A 22313-nucleotide genomic window follows, 5' to 3' on the forward strand; every position below is an offset into this window, starting at 1 on the left:
TTCGCAAAATATTTTGCTAATCCTACCTACATTACGTTTTGCGATTCTCTAATTGCGATTCCCTAAAAATCGCAATTTGAGAATCGCAAAACACGTTTTACCTACATATGGCCCTATGTTCCTAGATTTTGACTTCCTACTTCTATTGAGACTAATCGTGAAACTTGTTTTCAAAAATACATTTTACAAATAATCTGCACAGCTTTTAAGATCAACCATAAATATAATTGTAGTTATTGACCACAGTCTTCAGGAATCCACTCTTCATGCAACTCTACTATATTCTACTCTACTCTGTGCCATTCCAGTCTATGCCACACAGCTCTAAGCCAAGCAACTCTACTGCATTTGACTCTGTGCCACCCCAGTCTATGCCACTCTACTCTGCTACACCACGCCACTCTGCTCAACACCACTCTGCTCAACACCGCTCTGCTCTACACCACTCTATACGTAACTATTCTCTATGCCACTCTAATCTACTGTGCTCCTCTCAATTCTATTCCACTCTACTCCACTCCTCGCTATACCAATATAATCCCCACTCTATGCCACTTTGCTGTCTGCCACTCCACACAATGCCACTCTACGGCACTCTACACCACTCCACTCTAAGTATCTCTGCGTATTTCTACCCTGCCTTCACTCTACGCCACTCCACTCTACACCACTCCATTCCACTCTACATCACTCTACCCTATGCTACTCTACGCGCGATACTCTTATGCTGCTTCACTACTCTATGCCACTCCAGTCTATGCTGCTCTACTCTGTGCCACTCTACTCTGTTCCACTCTACTGTACACCACTCCACTCTAAGTCACTCTACCCTATGCCACTCTACTGTATGCCGCTCCTCTACCCTACTCCACTCTACGCCACTCCACATCACTCCATGCCATGCCACTCTACACCATTCTCCCTTTGCGCCAGTCTCATCTCAGACACGCCAATAACTTTTAGCTGTGCTCATCAGCAGCCATGCTGTTCTACAACATGGCTAAAAGACATTGCGATGCCAATAGCTCTCACATAGGCGAGACTCTAAGCTGCTCCACTCCTGTGCGACTTGTCTTGATTCCTTGCCAGCACCTAAGTTTGCTTGGGATGACTACACTGTATCCAGGTTAGCTGGGTTAAAGGACAGTCTGAAATTACAGGCAATCAAGCAGATTTGTTAGGTTGTGTTATCAGTAGGTGAATGTCTGAGAAACAAATCAGGTCAAATTAAACCTGAATTTGTATTGTAAATCTTCACATTATAAGTTTCAATTAAAGAACTATAATGCATGAAATCATCTATGCAAGTTTAGGGAACAAGTGGGTATAATTTCACTAATTCAATACTGTTAAAGGCCCCTCAGTGCACTGCTTTACAAATAAATAGAATGAGGAAAATGATGGAGTTGATGAAGTTGTATTGGAAATGCTTTCGATTTGATCCGTGCTTCTTATTGTACATGGACGAGAAATGCATGTTACACAATCTTTTTTCAACAGAGTTCTGGATTTTCAACGATTATCCAAGACCAGAAGATTGCCAATATGTTTGAACTGTCGTTGCCTTTCCGCCAGCAGCATTACTTGGCAGGACTTGTGCTTACTGAACTGGCTGTCATTCTTGATCCTGAGGCTGAGGGGTGAGTCATCATTACACATTAGTTTGAGGTCACATTTCAGTGCATACAGACAAGCGCACTCCCTTTATTAGATTAGATCCAAGATTAGGTCAGCACTGCTATGTTAAATCTGTTGTATTGTCTGCATGTTATAATGTTTGCAGAAATTAATCAATCCAGTAGAAACTTTGCAATCGTTGGATTTGCATGCAACATTTTTGCAGATTGCCTCAGCTGGATAGAAAGTATGATTCAGTGCCACAGATATTTCTGCTTGAGCGTTTGCATAAAACAAAGTGCAAGACTAAGGAATAAAGACTCATAGTTTCATGAGCAGACATTTCCATGAGTGCATTTTAATTATGATGGATGCTTCTAACTGCAGATTCCTCACCTTTAGACTGTCCCCTGTCACCAGACTGGATCCAGAAGGTTTTTCACCATAGCTCCTGCATGCTGGTAGGTGGCATTGTGCGGTTCTGTGTTGACTCCGCTCTGCCCTGGAAATGTCTGCTGGAACAACAACTCCTAGGTGCCACCAAAGCATGCTGACATCAGTTCCTTTCTTTCTGCGCCTTCGTATGGGAATCAGGAGCTAGCCCCTACTTTTTTATCTTCAGTTGAAAAGCCTTTTGTGTTGTCTGAAATTATTTTCAATGTCCCCTCCTAAAGCTACAAGGTATACGCCTTGTAGGGACTGTTGCAAACAGACGCCCATGAACTGTACCTCTGGTGTTTGGTTCAGGCCACAACGCCATGAGAAACCTGAAGTCGATCTGCAACACCAAAGCCAACCTGTATGTCGCCAAACACCACAGATCCGTTCCAGCTCAAAGTCAAGGACAAAGACTTGTTCCCTCTCGCGGCCCATCCTGCTTCAAGTCAGCGTCATAATCCAAGTCTTTGGTTGAATCCAAGTAAACAAAGAAGCACAAGAACTCAAACGGCCTTTGTCACAGCCTTGCTACGAGGACGTTGATGTGACCTTCGGGCCCAATGAATCTGCGGAGACCTCTAGTCAGGTTACCGCCGGCAGGTGCTATATGTGCCTCCCAAACCTGCTTCGAGTTCAGTTCCAACTTTGGCACTGGCTCCACTTCTGACAGTACGATCCTTACCAGTTCCTACAGTGTTGATTCCGGAGGATGACATTAATCCTATTGTCCTTTCTGACTCTGAGCCAAAGCCATTTTCTGACACAGAATCGATGCAACCAGTCCAATACAATTGAACTCTGACAAAGCAGACCCCCAGCTGAGGGGCCACCCTTCAGTGTATCACCAGCTTTTGGAATCAGGCTCTACCCAGACCCAGCCACCCCTTGATGAGGATGTTTGTGATGGTGGAAATGAGTTTGTTTCTCAGTATGATGATGACTGTTTTTATATGAACCTACAAGAGGCTAGTGGACTGATTATTTCCTCGTACTCAGCCTGCCTCCCAGTCGCTTTGCGACAAACTCTCTAAATTCTTTGAGGATAAGATTGAGGACATCTACTCCTCTTTCCCCCTCCCCAAAACCGCAGGGCAAAAAAAGAAACTTTCTATCCCCTCGCCCCAGCTACCTACCCTATTCGAATTTGACACCATATCAGAAGTAGACTCTCTGGCCGAACTAACCAAATGCAAATCAGGCTCACCCAAAGACCCCTGGCCGGCCAAGCTCTATAAAAAACATGCACCCCTTCTCAACCCCTACCTCAATCTCATCTGGAATGATTCATTCAGAACGGGCTGTTTCCCTGCCAAATGGAAACATGCCTCCTTAGTTCCCATCCTAAAGAAACCTAACCTAGATCCAGACAATCCCAGTAACTACAGGCCTATTTCTCTCCTGCCTGCCCCAGCCAAGATATTGGAAAGACTGGCACATTCCCAGCTGTCGAAATACATTGAAACCCATGGTCTTCTCCACGACTCCCAGCACGGCTTTAGGTCGGGCCACAGCACCGAGTCGGCCCTTATTGAAATGGCCGACTCGGTGAGGTGGACGCTTGACCAAGGATCGAGGGCGGTGTTGGTGCTGCTGGATTTATCGGCAGCATTCGACACCGTCTCTCACAAAATCCTGCTGGGAAGACTGGAGGACCTTGGGCTGGGTGGAGCTGTCCTGAAATGGTTTTCATCCTACCTTTCGGACCGCACACAGCAGGTTTTCACACCCCCTTTTTCTTCTCTGGCCAGACCACTCAAATGGGGAGTCCCACAAGGCTCTTCCCTGAGCCCGCTCCTTTTTAACGTGTATTTCACCCCTCTGGCCAAGTTGATTGCACAGACGGGGATCAAATCTACCTCCTACGCTGATGACATCCAGCTTCTTTTCACTTTCGATTCTCACTCTGCCTCTGCTTTTGATCCTTTGAAATCCTGTCTCAGGGACATCTCGAGCTGGATGGATACCAATTCCCTCCGGCTCAACGCCGGTAAAACAGAGATCCTTTTTTTCAACACATCATCCCCCTTGGATTCCAGTATATGGTGGCCAGAAGACTTAAGCTTAGCTCCCATCCCTAAAGACTCGGTGAGAAATCTCGGAGTCCGCTGGGACACTCAACTTAGCTTCAAAAATCAGGTGCAAACAGTAGCAACCTCCTGTTTCGCCAAGATTAGAATCATAAAACGCCTCATCAATTATCTGCCGGCAGACTGCCGTAAGACTGTGATCCAGGCCCTGATCATATCCCATCTTGATTATGCTAATGCTCTCTACCTTGGTATCACAGCGGGCCTCTGCCACAAGCTCCAGACGGTCCAAAACGCCGCCGCACGGCTGGTTGAGAGAATCCCGGCCAGACACCATATTACTCCTCATCTCCGTAAGTTACATTGGCTGCCCATAGCAAAAAGATGTGTATTCAAGGCCATGACTCTGGCCTTTCGAGCTTCAAAAGGCAAGGGATCGGCACACCTCAAAAACATTCTTCGACCTTATGCCAACTCCAGGACTCTACGGTCCAATACCCTCCATTTCCTGGAAACCCCCCGATGTAAACGATCTCGGGCCGGTGGCAAAACCTTTGAGGTCTGTACCTCTCAGTGCTGGAACAAACTTCCATTAGCCTTACGCACCTGTCAGACTGAATTAGTTTTCCGTAAATCCCTGAAAACACATCTGTTCTCCTCATAAATTTGGATATCTGCCCCTACGACCTCCCTTTGTTTCTCATTGTTTCAGCGCCGGGACGCCCCGTTGGGGCCGCTGTGCGCTTTATAAATTTCCCAAATAAATAAAATAAATAACACAGAGCTGGTCTCACCTCTTGGCCCTTCCACAGAGGACTCTGCTTCATTTGCGAGGGTCATTAGATGAGTGCAGAAGATTTGAATCTTCAGTTACCTTCCATTGTGGTGAGAACTAATGGCCACGTGAAGTTGCTACAGCCCACACAAATCTTATTAGAACCCTTACTACCCTTTAACAAGACTGTGGCTGACACCCTCTTGTGCACTTGGAACAAACCCTGCTCTTGTCCGCCAATAAACAGACAGGTGACGCATTATCACAGACCCACTCCGACAGAGCCTGCTTTCTTATGCAGTATCCTACTTCTTGAGGGCTTTGTAGTACAGACCTCCACCGGCAGAGTTAACTCCACTTCTTTTCTGACTACCTCGCTGAATAGAGAGTCAAAAAAAAAATTGAGACCATTGGAAAGAGGATTTGTTGTTTCGATAGCCTCATCCTTCTTTCTTTCAACAACAGCTGCTGTTCTGCGTTCTAGTCACTGAAGAGGGGTAGGATCCAACAAAAACATCAGGCATCTTCCTTGGCACACTACTACACAGTTAAAAAAGATTGTGATTGTCAGTTAAACTAACCTTATATAAGGAACACTTGGAGTTTGTTGAGAAACGGAATTCAATTTTAAATGTGTACACTAGACTTGATGCTTTTGAAGAATTGGCAAAGAGTCTTGGACAAATGACCAGTGAGAAAGGCAAAAGACATGTTGGAAACAGAAGACTAGCTTCAAGACTGAGATCAAATACTAACAGATAAGAAAAATCTGAAAAGTTAGCAACAAGATTTACAGGACTGCAAAATATGTACGTTTCTTAGAGACCCCTGTTAATACCATAATAATCATATGTATACCTGAATGGATGAGTTAAGGATGGTTTGATTAAGAGACAACTCAAACATTTAGAGCAATTAGGTGGACACTATGGGCATGGACTAGTTAGAAGAAACAATGCCAGAAACCCTAAAAAGAGACCTGATGGGTAAAGTATTTCCGTCTACCTCAAAAAATAAAGTCTCTTTTTAGGAGACCCACAACTAAAGAGGAAACCAGGAGAAGCAAAAACACAGAGAGAGAACAGAGAAATTAAATTCGGGACTTGGGGCCAAGAAAATGATGGGCTTGATTTATTGTTTGGCTGGTGTCCCGTCGTCTTGTCAGGATGGTGCAGAATATTATTTCCGCCACCCTGACTGATTACCACTCACCAGATTTAGAGATCACCGCCGGCCCAGCTGTGACCTCTGTTGATGGCGGTTACTCAAAAGGCTCTACAATGTTGGTGGATGGCCGTTGTCTTGTAGGTGGCCATTCACCAAACATTTTTTTTTTCCAGACACTAACTACACTAGTGGGACTTTTTTCTGGAAAAGCAAACAACTAAAAAAAACCACACAGGCATAAGCATTGTTGTGGCACCAGCATACAGGAATGCATTCACGTTTAACATTTCGTTTGAACATATTTTGTGATCCCACTACTAAAAGACTATTTATATTATTAGATGTTATACATTATTGATGCATTTGTAATATTGAAAGGATCGATTATAGACCTGCATCGATTTCATTAAGCTCTTAATGATGTTTATCCTAGAATTCTGGTGTCCATATCAGTTGTAGATCCTTATGTACAACAGTATTATGTAATTGTAGGATTGAAAACAAAACATAATTAACAACAAAATATCGAAAATCTACTGAGAAGAACTTGTTTTCATCCTTAAATCTTCCACCCACAGATTATCATCAAAGGCCTTCCTCAAAGTCAGAAATTGAGATTAAAAAGATAATATCTGATTAACAAAATGTAATACGCTAAGAACAGTTAATAGAACACTTTAGGAACAGGAGGTTCCTAGAAGATTATCTACGCAAAGGAAAAAGCTCAGCAAAAAACGTGTCTCCACCCGTTACATAAACAAATAATAATAAGAAATTATCCAGAGCAATCCTACGAATAATCAGCATTATCAATTGGAAGCATACGTCTAGCCACAAATTGTTTTAGTTTAGAACATCCACAGGTACAAAACTGGATCCAGAGGATTCTTCCAACAACGTTTCAGTGGGCTTGTAGGTGGCGCTGTATGGCTCTGTGATGACTCCATACAGCCCCATAAATGGCAGAACAGAGCGCCATATAAGTGCCACACCTACTCGCTGAGGTAAGGTCTTTTCTTCCTACACCATTTGACACAGAGCCAAAGACCTGCCCCCAACTTTGTCAATGTCCTGACTGCTCCCGAAAACTTTTTCACAGTGTTCTAGGGAATGATGTCCATGCCAAGACTGCAGATGTCAGTCACAGACCCACAGAAGATATACTTATTGTGATTGACTTTAGGCCACTAGTCTAAGGCCGGTGACAAATGTGTCTTTATGCACCCTAAGGCAATTTGGACTGGGGAACCTAAACTCTACATCCCTGAACATAGGAAGCCTAGGGCCTGCTCTCATTCCAGGTTGTGGGCCTGAACACAAGGCCACTCCAGTGAAAATTCCAATTCTGTCTCTAAGTCTTCCGGTAAGTTAAAGGCTAGGTATAAATGTATTGTGGTCAAGCAGGACTTGGCTCCGACCTGCCACTCAAAGTCTAACAAGCAGGCTCAAGGGCGTTATGACAAAAATCAAAAGATCACTTCCCCCCTACTCAGCCACAAATGTCTCCTGAATCTGAATGGATCCTACATTTAGTCCATGTGGTCTCCAAGTTTTCTGTGCCATCATTGACCCTGCTGCAAATGGCAGCCTTCAAAAAGCCTATGCAACAATTTTTGGGTGTGATTCCATCTCCTTCTGGTGCTCCTTCCGGCCCCACTGAGCCATAGGGGGTCTCCCATTGACTTCCACTGGCAGTTCTGTCTCCAATGCAGTCTGCCACCCAGGACTGGTACTGACTTCAACTATGGTATCAAGAACCATGGCGGTTCTGTTCCTTCTTCACTGACTCTGCTTGTGCTGGTCGAAAATCTAATTCCAACTCAGGTCTTCAACCCCAAACTAACATCAGCCTGCTTCAGGCCTATGTTACATCATGAAAGCGTAACCGGAAGTTATTCAACCGGTTTCCAAATCCGGACTTCTGCCTCTACACCAGTACCAGGAGAAAATATACACACTTTTTCTCTCCAGTTCATACCTAGTGCAAGACACCAATGTTCCTATGGATGATGAGGAAGGGGACAGGTTGCTGCATTCTATTTGGACTCACAAAATGCCAGGAGGCTAGATACATCTCCTGAAACAGAGCTATCAATGGAGGAATGCTTTGTGTTCACTGGTGGTTCTTAGGGCAATGGAGACAATAGAATTGCAGTTGCACACTATTGATGCAAAAACACATGTATTGACTGAGATTCATTAACCAGTGTCAGCTTTATCCGTGCTGTTATTGGTACTTAATGAAGCCCTTACTAATGTCCTACTGTCTTCATGGTCCAAGCCATGCTAATGCTGACCATTCAGTCAATGTGTGGTTGGGTGACAAAGCACCTCCCAGTAACCCGGACTTCCTGGTTGAACATCTTGCACTGGAGAGACTGATTGTTCAAGATTCATAAAGTAAGGTCAATCTGAACTGCTTTCCGACCAATTCTGTGGATAGGTCCAAAAGGAGATGCCATCAAGAAAGTCAACAGGAGATGCAGATCCCACTGAAAAGGTTCAACTAAAGTTAACCTAAACCCCAGTGGCTGATCGGGAAGGCACTTGAAAATCGACAAGGCAGCCAGGTAACCCTTGACCGTAGCTACTGCCAGAACCTGCTGTGCAAGAGAAACTGTGAAATGCAGGACATCAGAAAGGCATTACCAAAATAAATCCAAGCCTTCTGATCCACACAATTGCACATATTTGTTCCAGTGACCCACACAAATGGATTTCATATCAGGATTTTTGACAAGCCAATATGACATCTGCAACTTCATCAGGACACAAAAGGAAAGGCATCCATGTATGTTGAGCCATCACCGCGACTATGAAGGTCACTGTCTGCATTGGATCGAGATGGGACTTTTGACCATTGATCGGAAAGACCAAGTCATAAAGCAGAGTCATCCTGAGCCTAAGGTTGTTATACCTAGTAAACTGTTTTTTAGTGATGGGTTCTGGATTCATGACTATGCTGCCATGATGCTTTTGATCACTGACACCTCTGTATTTTTTCCTGAGAAGCCAATAAGAAACCTCCTGCTCTTCCTCCCAGTAAAGCCCATGTGGAAGTGTAAAGACTAGAAATTCAGCAGCTTGATGGTTTATGCTATCCATACAATTCTTCCCTCATTTTTCTCCCTCTGGGTGTCCCATGGCTGAAGCGATTGTTGATTACAAGGGCTGCTTCACACTGGTTCCATTTAACTCTATTGCTTGTTGATTTTCCCACCCCTTCTTTTCCAATCTGGCTACTTCTGCAGCAAGCAAGTTGGTTTCTCTGAGGCACTTAAGATACAAAACAACTTCTTACATTTTATAAAATCAAACATGCTGTTACCACTCATGGATGCCCTATGTAGATACGACATATCTCTGATGAGAATTACATCGGCCTCTAACTCTCCACGCGAAATCTTTCGCATCGGGAAATCACTTCTCCAATCCCCTTCCCCTCCCATTGTATCTGACAATACCTTATCTCGCTGTAATCAAATGGCAGAAATTTTTCTTCAATAAAATACAGGATATATATACCTCTTTCCCCAGGCTATAGTTCAACAAAATGCACCATCTATGGCCAATAGGCCCCAAGACAGAGAATGCTCATTCAAAGAAATTCCTCCTCTGAATTTGCCTTCTCTGCGAGGGATTCTCAGCCAATTAAAATCTGGCTCTCCCATGGACTCTTCCCCTCCCACCATCCTTAATCTTGTTGCAGAGACTGTGTCCCAAGTTATTCTTGACTTGATTAATGCCTCATTCCTGATGGGACATGTCCCCCCCCTCTTGGAAACGGGCAATGGTCAAAGCACTTTAAAAAAACCTAATCTGGACCCTGAAGTGTGGAGGGATTACCGTCCCATTTCACTACTGCCAGGAATTAGCAAAATTGCAGAGAAGCATCTTAATTCTGCTCTTTCTGCGCACAGCATGGGAACGTGATCTAGGCCGGCCCATATCAGATGACCAATGGAAACAGTGTTGCATGGTCACAAAGGAAATATCCCTCAACAGCAGACACAAACTCATTCACTTTAAATTCCTTCGTAGAATGTATCACACTCCTGCCTGGTCGCATAAGATAGACCCATCTAGACCACACCATTGTTTGAAATGTTCTGCCCCTCAAGCGGACTTTGCCCACTTGACTTGTCCAAAAATACACCCGTATTGGGAACAGGTGCTTGCCACATTAGGTGACATGATCTCCATGTCGCTGATCCCCACTCCGGAAATCGCACTTTTGGGATATACGATCAACTTCCCCAAGAAAGTAAGGAGGTTTGTGGCACTTGGGTTTCTGCTGGCTAAGCGGGAGATAGCGCTTGTGTGGGGCAAGAAAACAGCACCCACACTGCAGGCCTAGCTTATTGTAATGTAAATTGTGAAGTCTACGCGTCACTAATGCCAAGCTCCTCACGCCCCAAAGACATATGGAGCTCTTACAGGGCGTACATCGCTGAGAGGAGCAGGGACATTGATACACAAGCTGAATGCGGCATTGTGCCAGAAGGGGTGGGTTGAGAGGACATCCTATAGGCACGAAACTCCTGTTATTTTATGTACTCTAGACTCACACTTCTGCACTACGCTTATCTCATTGGATGCATCTGCCTACGGATTGGGTAACTGCTACTATACACAGATTTGCTATAGACCACAACATCGCTGACCATATGAAATAGGGACTGGCAGTTTACTAAATTCCGCTGCCCTATGGACAGGATTTCCTCTACTGTTGCTAAATATTATGTTATGCATGTATATCATTGTTATGTGATGAAGCGCCTGACAATGTACAACTCCAATATTGATTCCCTGATTACTGTGTGTTAAAACTGAAAAATAAAGATAAAAAAATAATAATAATAATTCTGCTCTTTCTGCCTTTTTGGAAAATAACAACTGTTTCCACCCTTCGCAGACAGGATTTAGACCCCAACAAGTTATAGAGACTGCTCTCCTGGCAGTAGTAGAGGAATCCAGAAAAACCCTAGATGACGGAGGCTGCGCTGCTATCATTCTTTTAGATCTCAGCGCAGCCTTCGACACGGTTAACCATCAGCTGTTGATCCAGAGACTTAGGGATGTGGGAGTGGTTGTGACAGCTCTGAAGTGGTTGCAGTCTTTTCTGGAGGATAGATCTTTTGAAGTTTTTGAAGCTGAAACCACCTCAGAACGGATGCCTCTTAGATGTGGGGTTCCCCAGGGATCCTTTCTAAGCCCCACACAATTCAATATCTATTTGAGTTCCCTGGCAGAAGTAGTGCTACCTTTTGGAGTCCAGATCGTCACCTATGCTGTTGTTACCCTTTTCTGCCAGAAGACTGATGGTGCAAGCATTGATTCTTTCCCGGCTTGACTATGCCAACGCCCTTTATTTAGGAGCTCCATGCTGTACCACAAAAAAATTACAGATTGTGCAAAACTGCGCAGCACGCTTGCTCCTGATCATTCCCAACCGTCTATCGGCTAAACCTGCCCTTGCTTATCTTCACTGGCTTCCTATTCAGGAGAGGATCCAGTTTAAGGCATTGTGCATGGCACATAAAGCACTATCAGGCAAGGGACCCCCCATCATCCATTCTTTCATTCTGCCCTACTGTTTCAATAGGGTTTTGAGGTAGGACAACAAACATCTGATGGTGGTACCAAAAATCAGAAGATCGAGGAGGGGATGGCATCTCTTTTCATATAATGTTGCCAAACTTTGGAATCGTCTTCCCCTCCAGACCCATCTTGAACCAAATTATCTGATCTTTCGAAAAGAAATTAAAACCTTTCCTTTTCCCTAAATATTGCTCGGAGCTTTTTGACTGCACTACTAGCAGCGCTGGGGTGCCCGTGGGTAACCACGCGCTTAGAAATGCTGATTCATTCATTCATTCATGAGTCTTTGCTGTCTGCAAGTCCCTAAATTGCATTGTTGCCATTCCTCTGATATTGAAAAGGCAATTCTTTAAGGAACTGAATAGACAACTCACTGAGCTGTATTATTGTACCGCACAATTGTTTTTGCTCTCAGAACCGAGTGGGCCTGAGGGGCTGGACATTTGTAGACCCTCTGGCTTGAAGGGTGCAGTGGAATTGTTGAGGGGAGCTGTAAGGATATGAAAAGGCCATACAAGGCAGCTCAGTTTTAGTGGCGTAAATACGTGTCTAGAAAAGAAGGTGGGACCGAGTATGTGCCAAACACACATTATAGTGCCTACAAGAATTCTCTAGGGTAATACAGACATTTAACCCTAAACCCTGGAGGTAGGCAGGGATAATGACGGTGGATGACATACAAAGGGGGCACCCTGATGAAATTTGTGGCACTACGGGAGGAGACATTTGCGCCCGGGCACTTCATGGCACTAGCCACCCTGACAAGGGCTTTGTGACTTACATGAGGAACAGAAGACGTTGAGCCAAAGAGGTCTGAGGCCCTTATGAATCTCCTCAATATGGGAGCTTGTGGATATATGTCACTATCCTATACATAGACTTGGTATCCGTGTTTTGTTAATAGCAACACGATTTAGGCAAAGACATCCAGGATTGGATCAGCATTTAACTACCCAGAAATCAGAAATTTTAAATTTACACAGATTATTTACTTACACTAAACACACATGTCACTGAACTGTATAGCCAGAATCTTACCCGTGGCTCCGGGTATTTCTCCTAGAAGCTAACAACTGTATGCTGTTTTTTATCACATGTTGTTGACTGATTCAGATATACTGGCCAGGGGCAGTGCAAATGCAGGGAGAAATAGCTGAGAGTACAGCTGACACTGACCCCTTGCCCTGCTTGTTAGGAAGCATAGTAAGCATTTGCAATACAATAGGTCTTGCATTACTGAAATTTTGAGCTAATGGCGTTGCTAATAATAATGCAACGCCAATAGCTCTTTAGTAATGCAAGACCTATTGTATTGCAAATGCTTGTTTTTCCACTTTCTTTACTTTTGAAGCAATCGCAGCATGCCTGCTTTAAAGCTAAAGCGCGGGTGCCACAATTGTAGCAAAAGTAAAGAAAGAGAAAAAAAGGCACGCAGCTGCATTTTATTTCTGTTTATCGGATGTATGTCAATACTTCGCATACCATTATTTCGCATAATTTTAGTGCAATGTTTTTACTTAGCATAAACCATTACTTCGCAAGTTTTAACTGCGCGTGCATTTATAACGCGTATGGTTATAAATGTACTATGGTTTATGCTAATCAAAAACATCGCACTAAAATCATACTTACACTACACTACCTCAAACTACTTAAACATCACTACACAACCCGAAACCCTAATACACTACCCCCTACACGACCCTCCCCCTGCCTGGACCCTACACTCTAACACTACACTTCACGACCCCCCCGACGCTACCCTAAACCTTAAAACACTACCCTACACTACACAAACACCACACCACTAATCTAAACCCTAAAACACTACTCCCTGCACGACCCTCGCCCTTCCACCAGTCCGCTCCCTACACTACAGCACTACCCTGCACGACACCCCAACACTACCCTAAACCCTAAAACACTACACAAACACCACAACACTACCCTAATACACTACCCCCAGCACAACCCTCCCCCGACCTCCAGTTGTGTTCCTACATCCAAACACTACCCTGCACTACACCCCGACACTACTCTAAACCCTAATACATTACCCTACACTACACTAACACCACTACACTACACTACACTACCCTAAACCCTAAAACACTACCCCCAGCACGACCCTGCCCCTACCCCCAGTCTGTTGCCTACACTAAAACACTACTCTGCTCGACCCCCGACACTACCCTAAAACACTACCCTACACTACACATACCCCACACATACACCACATCACTACCCTAAACCCTAAAACACTAGCCCCAGCACGACCCTACACTACTCAAACAGAACCCTACAACCTAAAAGACTACCCCTGCACTATACAAAAATACTACACTTACCTCTCTCTCCTCCCTGGTTCCTCTCTTTTCCGGCTTCCGGCGATGTCAGATCTGCACGTCGTTGTTTGGAAACAGAAGCTCTTTCCAAACAACGATGTGGCTAGTGCATACCATTACAACGCATGCGTTGTAACAACGCTTGCGCTGTAACAACTTGCGTACTAATGGTACGCGTTGTAACATCGCAAGCGTGGTAACGCTTGCGAAGTAATGGTATGCGCACAAGCAACCGCGCACTAAAGACTGTTTACCCTATTCATCGACTTTGGAAGCTATTGCGGCACTCGTGCTTTAGCTCAAGATGTTTAAAGCTAAAGCGTGGGTGCCGCCATTGCTACAAAAATGAACAAATGGAAACAAATGGTGGGCGCCTGCTCTTTTTTTCCTATTTATTTACTTTTGTTACAATCGCGGCACCCGCGCTTTAGCTTAAGGTGTTTAAAGCTTAAGCGTGGGTGCTGCATTTGATACAAAAGTAAACAAATAAGGAAAGAAAGGTGCATTGCACCTGGGGCATGCCACGCTGGTTAATAAGAGTTGGGGGAGGGCGTATCCTGCCTGCAACAGCAGGCAGGAGACAATGATTTAAGAAAATAGTGCTCAAAGGCTGTAATTAAAACATCTAAAGTAACAACACATATAACAGGAGCAGTCCTCATGGGAGGTTACAACAAGAGAAAAGGTGGTACAGAGGAGGGCCTACTAAGCCTATTGACCAATGAAAAGCCACCATTTACTACGAACAGTAACAGGAGTCAATTAAAAATTTGGGCGGAAAGTGGGTGGAGCTTAATGGCCATATCCTGAATACAGCATGTCTCGAAGAGACAGTGCAAGCACTGCCTTGTCAAGACCTAAAAATCATGAAGCAGCCGAAATGTAAATGCTGCTTCCGGGACTTAGCTTTCATGTTAGTCCCGAGAAACATAGAGATGGGGTGGTGGGCAAAATGGCCCATCAGACACACAGTGGGAAAGAGATTTACGTAAATTGGCTATAAATCGCTAGAGGTGGGCGAGCCAAGAAATTAATAGGGGGCTGAGCCACAGCCGAACCCAGAGTCTGGCTCCGATCTTTGAGCCCATGCACGAGCCGAGCTCTGAAAATGTTTGCGATGTAAATCATGCAACAAACATCAAGTAAATTATGATATTCTCTTCAAAATTGAAAAGAGCATATTTTTAACATGTGTAAGCTTTGACATTAATACTTCATCTTATATAACACTGCACTGAGAAGTACTTATTTAAGTGATTATTTAAATATAAACCATTTGTGAAATAAGAGCCAGATTATTACAGAGCAACATTATAGTGTATTCAATCAAACACAATAGGTTTTTGTACAAGTGCAATTCTGAACGCACATATTTGAAAGTGTTTTCATACACGATAATGAAGAAAAAAGAGTTTTGGTTAAATAAAATATTTGCCTAAGGTTACACAATTTTAGAGAGGAAGATTCGATGTATCCACGTTATCTGGTTTCACTTTGTATCAAACATCAATTAGATTAACAACAATGGTAATCTATTTGTCTTCCCTTGTGCTAAGGCTTTCGTTTTTACCTCTGTGCTGCAGTTCCTATTTAGGGAGAACTCGACCCACAGATATTGGAGCTCTTTCCACTAGCCCCACTTACATTACTCAAGACCTCCATTCATTGTTTATAGGGATGTCGGGTTAAGTGATTTGCCCAGATTCAGAGGATGTTGAGCCGAGATTGCGAACTGTGACAACTGAAGGAAGTTGAGGTCTGAACAGGATTTCCGAGTAATAATGTGTTGAGTCCCTGTCAAGATTGGAAGTGAAATGAGTTAATTTGCTGGACTGCCATGTTTGTGACTGCTGCTAGACTAGGCTGATCTATTAAGGAAGTGTACCAACGTGCTCTAATGGTTGGGGTGGTGAGATCTGAGTTGGGAATAGTTCACTTTATATTGATTGTTGATCAATCCCTCCAGCTTTTAATCAAAACACTTGCTACTGCCTAAATATTGCCTGATATAATGACTGCCTTGGATTGATTCAGCAGCCTTGATCCATTTTTTCTGGGCTTTTCAGGATTCAAATGGCTAGTGTGAGGTATTCTCTCACTCTGATGATGTTCATGCATTAAGGGCTCAACCGCTAAACGTGAGCTCTTGATATCATGTGTAGGAGAATGAAAAAGAAAGTTCAAATTTTTTAGAGAATCAGCCCAATTACTTTTTAATCCGGCTCCTCGGACAAGATGGAAAATCGTTGTGGATGTAACAGGGGATCTATCTTCCCAACATTCTTTTGTTGTCAACGTATTTCAGCCAAACTATTAAGCCTGAGAAGGTCAGTGGCTTTCATTAGGGCATTAATCCCAACTACTCGCTACATATCTAAGGCGTTTGGCTATTCATGTGTCTTTTCTTGACTTCGTTAATCAGTCGCTAAAGCCAAGTATCCATAGTATTCGCTTGTGTCCAGAGTGTGCCCTGCCGAGGTGAAGACTGGAAATGGTTGGCATGTTCAGCATTTCTAGGAGTCTGGTTTGCTTCAAACACCACTGACATTTGCAGCATTCTGAGGAGTTCGATTGAAGCAGCATAAATACACATAGAGGCGCGAAATTCTAACCCACCGGGCTTATGTCATGCAGGCTTTTTAGTATTAAAGCGCTCCACCACACTGAGGCACAACCATGATCTGTAAAAACGCTAAAATATTCTTTGGGCTGTAAGGTGGCGCAGATAGTTCATAGTCTGTGCTATCAAACGCCATCTTCAAAGTTGAGACACTCCAATTCGTAGTAAGAATTCATTACCTTTAGAAATGCACCTAGAAGTGACATTTTGGGGTAGTGTTCGAGTCCACTTCTACTCTATATTAACTCCTAGATGTCCTGATTATCGTCCCAAGGATTACACATCTCTAGCTAGTCAAAGGCCTTCGGTGCCTTCTGCTCATTTGTTTTTATACCTAAACCATGTTTGCAAGACCATGACTTTAGCTCTCTAGTCACTGGTGATTTCGTTTCTGTCTCTTCAGTACTGAAGGGTTTCCTCTGAGAGTTGTAATAATTAACTTTTTGTGCATGCCTCAAGCACGTTTTCATCAGCAAATAGATGAACATCCCAATCAATGGCAGACAAAGTTAAAAGTCTTTTTAGGTCAACAAAAGCCAGACAGAAAGAACACCAATTGGAAAATACATAAGACTAAGAAAGCAAGTGGAAACATCCCTCTCTAAAACATGCCCAAAATGTTGAAACCAGGTACTTTTTAGTGGGCTCCATAATTTAGAAACAGGTTCCCCAAATCATTTGTCCAAGCAGCGTACCAGGGAAATGTGCAATTCATTCATAGGTTACTTCTTGAATATATATTTTTTTATTCCACTTTGAATTCATGATTTCTGATTAATTCACTACTGCAAGATTAAGAGGAAATTTTGCAAATTAATTGGTTGGGAATTGCTTTTTGAGTACAATGGACCACAGAGAGATCAGAGGTTGGAGATGTGTGAAAAATAAGTTTTGGAGCAAGGGAAAAAGTATTTTGATAATGTGGATTTGCGACTTTGACGTGCATAATAGATTTGTCGCGTAAAAACATTGAGCATGATATAGATAGAGGGGTGTGGGGAAAAACAACAACATTTTACCCAAGGAGAATAAGAGCATCACATACAAGGATGGAAAAAAAAATATTCAGAAGCTGAAAGCTGTTTTCCCAGTTGTAAAGTTGCAACATTGCTCCTAGTTCTAAACTAAAAGAAAAAATAATGGGTAATTGCTACAGAGTGTCTAGGAGCCTTGATCTGTGACTCATGAGGCCACTTGGATACCCCCAACTCCACCCACACATGGCAACAGGCTGTGCTCAGTGGCTTCAGAGGCCATTGCAGCGGATCAAAGTGCTGGGTTGAGGAGTTGAGCAATGCCTCAAGAAGCCACGGGGGTGGATGGCCCAGCACTGCACTCGACAACTACTGCACATGGCAAATCCGCACGGATCAACTTAAAGGAAACAGGTTTTAATGAATGCTGGGCTTAAGGACCAACACTGCACTCAGACCCCACAGTGCACCCCCTAGCAGCAGGGGTTGATCACAATGCTCAATGTCCTCAACTCATAATTCACTCAGTGCACGACTGAAGGTTGTGGACAGTGTCATATAATGCCACCAGAGTTGATTACAGAGCTGGTTCTTCAGCACAACAGTGCCTTCAACTCACAATGCACTAAATACAAACATGCCAAAGGTCTTTCACTGCAGCAATGAATCCATGGGGCTGAATGATCATAGTGGTACTCAGCATCCACTGTACACAGCTGAAGGACATGCACAGTTGCTAATGTGGTTAAATGGGCTGTATGCAGAGCTAAGCTGAAGGCCAGGCATTGCGTTCAACGGGGAATCAGTGCAGGGCTAGGTGAAGGGTGGGTTGGACCACACAATCAAAGATAATGAACAGAACATTAATGATCTTAGAAGTAGGATATTATTTTTTTTAAATACTGAAAAACTTTGTTAAATGTTAGGTTATAGCACCCTTTTTGTTCATAAAATTAATTTTTTGGGGTTTTTTTATGCTAAAAGCCCAAAAATCAAATGAAAACAATGCACTTGTGATTATTGATTTTCAGTAAAAAAAATCTCTGAAATGTACCAGTAATAGTTAGCAATGTTGCCATTTCTACCTGTGATGCACTGCTCAGGACCACACATGGTTCCACAAATGACATCACTATTGACAACACTGGGAACATCACAGATGAGTCCACCACTGTTAAAATTAAATGATTTGCTCAGCTGAATGCCTTGCACAGTTGGCTGTTTAGACAAGGGAGCTGTTTCAGTGCTTGGTGAGATGTAATTAAAAAAGCTCACATAAGACCACATAACTGAGTCACAGTATATACAAAAGCAATTAAACATTTGTGGATTCTTTCTAACTACAATGATGATGCCACTGTTGAGGTGATATGTAATATCAACGACAATCTCATTTGTGAAGTCATCTGCGGCACTTTAGGTCATGAGCAGTTCCCTGGGGGCGTGCTATTGTTGTGTCGCAGACCATAAATAATCTTAGTTTATCTGTGGTATATATGCTGAGTTCATATTGGTATATAGTATTGATGCAGTTTTGCATAGTAAAGTATGCTATTAATACCATTGTTGAGTTTGGGACGCTGCTATATTTCACAAAGGGCAAACCCTCAAGTGGGGCCCAACGCCACTTCCCCTCAACTTCAGCCAAAGAGATATTAAGATGGCAATGCAAAACCGAGATGCCCCTAAAATCGGTCTGTGCACAACAATAAATCCACCCATTACTTCACACATTTGGTCTTGTACAGAAGAGTATGCAAGCACACTACACCAACTCTGTCTGTCCCAGTTGCAATTTTGGAATGTATATGGGATCCAGAGGACCAACACTGATCTGTGGGATCCGGTTCCTCATTTGGTTCAACAGACCCTCATGTGTAATACTAGTATGTTTTATATATTCATTTCAGGGCCAGGCTCTCCCTCTCTGCGATGTCCCCTCTTGCTCCCTTGGATTGGCCTGGACATGTGCTCAGTGAACTGGTCTCATAGCTGTCTAAGTGATATAAATGGCGGCGTGATAATTGTTGTCATCGGTGACGATGTGAGTGTGAACATGAGTAGCGCATGTAAGGTGCAGGAGTAAAGTTTGCATATCCGTCTTTTCTGAGGAAGTGCAACTTTTTTAAGGTTTTGTGGTACAGACACTATGCCACAAGAGTATTGTTTGATCTAGTTCTTCAACTGCATACTAGTCAACTTTAATCAATGTTTAAATAAGATTTATTTCTGGAAATTTATACATAGTCAGAAATAGTCACTCTAGTAGGATTAGAGTGCATGCCTCATAGGAAAATCGTGCATTAGCATGTTAAACACTAAGTCACAGTTTGACAAACCTGTAGGAAATTTTGTAGCAACCTAACACATCATTGAAAAACTCATAATTTAAAATGTCATATATGTAGATATTGGGGTACAAAACGCTAGGGAGTTTCACAAAATCAGGAAAAGTACTAGCCATTCTAACTCACTTTGAAATTTTTGCTCTATACTACAACCATAACTGACAAACTTAACTTCATTCAAAGTAGTTCCTTTACTTGGTTTGGGGGTTTTCTCACCTGTTGCCTGTGTGGACTGAAGAGGGAGTTTTGGACTGCGAGCACGCTGGAGCTGCTCTTCCTTTAATCTCCTCAATCAACTCCTCGCGGAACCCGCTCCGCGGGTCCCGCTTCGCCTCTGGTTCTCTGTTTAGCGCTGCTGGAAGTGCGCTGTGACTGCGAGGTATTTCATCAGACAGAGCCTCTGTGGCGGTGGTGTGGGCAGGGCTGCGAGCGTGGTCAGGCGAGGACTTCAAGTCCCAGGAGCGCCTGACCCTCGGCATCACCAGCAGCTGACCCGCTCTCCCTGCTGGCTCCTCCCCCGCCTCAGCGCGGCTAAAACCAGCGCGTCAGTTTCACTGTTGGTTTTCTCACCTGTTGCCTGTGTGGACTGAAGAGGGAGTTTTGGACTGCGAGCACGCTGGAGCTGCTCTTCCTTTAATCTCCTCAATCAACTCCTCGCGAAACCCGCTCCGCGGGTCCCGCTTCGCCTCTGGTTCTCTGTTTAGCGCTGCTGGAAGTGCGCTGTGACTGCGAGGTATTTCATCAGACAGAGCCTCTGTGGCGGTGGTGTGGGCAGGGCTGCGAGCGTGGTCAGGCGAGGACTTCAAGTCCCAGGAGCGCCTGACCCTCGGCATCACCAGCAGCTGACCCGCTCTCCCTGCTGGCTCCTCCCCCGCCTCAGCGCGGCTAAAACCAGCGCGTCAGTTTCACTGTTGGTTTTCTCACCTGTTGCCTGTGTGGACTGAAGAGGGAGTTTTGGACTGCGAGCACGCTGGAGCTGCTCTTCCTTTAATCTCCTCAACCAACTCCTCGCGGAACCCGCTCCGCGGGTCCCGCTTCGCCTCTGGTTCTCTGTTTAGCGCTGCTGGAAGTGCGCTGTGACTGCGAGGTATTTCATCAGACAGAGCCTCTGTGGCGGTGGTGTGGGCAGGGCTGCGAGCGTGGTCAGGCGAGGACTTCAAGTCCCAGGAGCGCCTGACCCTCGGCATCACCAGCAGCTGACCCGCTCTCCCTGCTGGCTCCTCCCCCGCCTCAGCGCGGCTATAACCCTCCCTTGTGACACCGCAACGCGGGAGCGCGCGGGGAGAAGCCTGGGACAAGGGCGGGACCGTCTGAGGCCGTCAGAGGCTGAAGAAGGCTGGGCTGGGCCCCCTCCCTTAGTTCTCCGGTATTAAATCTGTGTGACACTGCCTCTATAGATTTGTATTGTATTTTAGGATTCTTAGGTTTCTTATTCTACAATTGTTATTAATTGATTCTTACTCCCCTTCTAATACAGTCTCATGACGGCTGAAAAACTACGCTCTGGGCGAGTGATTGTAGGGAGATCTGGGTCTAAAACCAAATCTAACCCCCTACGGAACCAAATTGCAACTTCTATGCAATTGAAAGGTCAATGTCAGCTTTTCAATTTATGGGACAAAGGGAAAGATAAACCCACTGATCTGCAGCCCCCGAATGAAATCCCAGGGTTTAGCGATTCGGTGCCTGTTAATGGGGTCATTGATGTTTCCTCTAGTTTAAGCTTGGTTGCTAGTCAATCTTTGCCTATTCTAGTTAGTCCCGAAGTACTAAGGGGCTCGCCTTCGGCGTCAAACAATGTACATCTGAAACAGAATGCTCCCCTTGAATCTTCGGGTAATATGCCCTCAAAATCTGATAAAATTGTCCCCTCCCAAGTTGCACTAATGGATGTTCCTAAAGTTTCAGTGAATACTGATCTTTTGTCAGCCGCGTTAGTTAAATCCCCTGTAGTAGGGAATGATTTTACACTGCCTGACATTGATTTAACAGCTCATAGGGCGCGGGTGGGATCGTTACATGGGAACCCCAAAGGTGTGCCTTTGGAGGAAGCAATAACTATTTTGAGTACCGGTCCTCTAAGTAGCACACCTTCTAATAAACTAGATTTTTCCCTTCCACAATTAAACTTTACATCTTGTTCAGGTCCAGTGTTGAACAATTTAGCTGAGGGTTCTCCAAATATTAATGGGTGGCTAATTTCTAATTCTTTGTCCTCTTTGGAATCAATTCTTTCTTCGATTTTGAGTTTACTTGAAAAGTTTGTGGGAGGTTCGGAATGTATTTTTGACACTGTAACGCAAATTTTGCAAGTTCTCTTGCTAAGTAAAAATGAGTTAGTGTCAGATCTTCCCATACCATCGGCTTCTCTGCTGGTGCCCCCAAAAATAAGCGCTCCTTC

The 22313-nt window shown here is 44.2% G+C and overlaps 1 protein-coding gene across 13 annotated transcripts in view; it reads left to right on the forward strand.

Moving 5' to 3' along the window:
- The window catches only part of DOCK7 (dedicator of cytokinesis 7), an 888535-nt gene that overhangs the window by 572401 nt on the left and 293821 nt on the right, over nt 1–22313 (forward strand). For all 13 annotated transcript variants that reach the window (XM_085602421.1, XM_085602422.1, XM_085602423.1 and 10 more), the window contains one exon: nt 1501–1640. In XM_085602421.1, coding sequence (XP_085458547.1) covers nt 1501–1640 — 140 coding nt within the window. The remainder of the gene's footprint in view (nt 1–1500; nt 1641–22313) is intronic.

The sequence above is a fragment of the Triturus cristatus genome, chromosome 4_2 (assembly GCF_964204655.1).
Source record: "Triturus cristatus chromosome 4_2, aTriCri1.1, whole genome shotgun sequence".
NCBI classification, from domain to species: domain Eukaryota; kingdom Metazoa; phylum Chordata; class Amphibia; order Caudata; family Salamandridae; genus Triturus; species Triturus cristatus.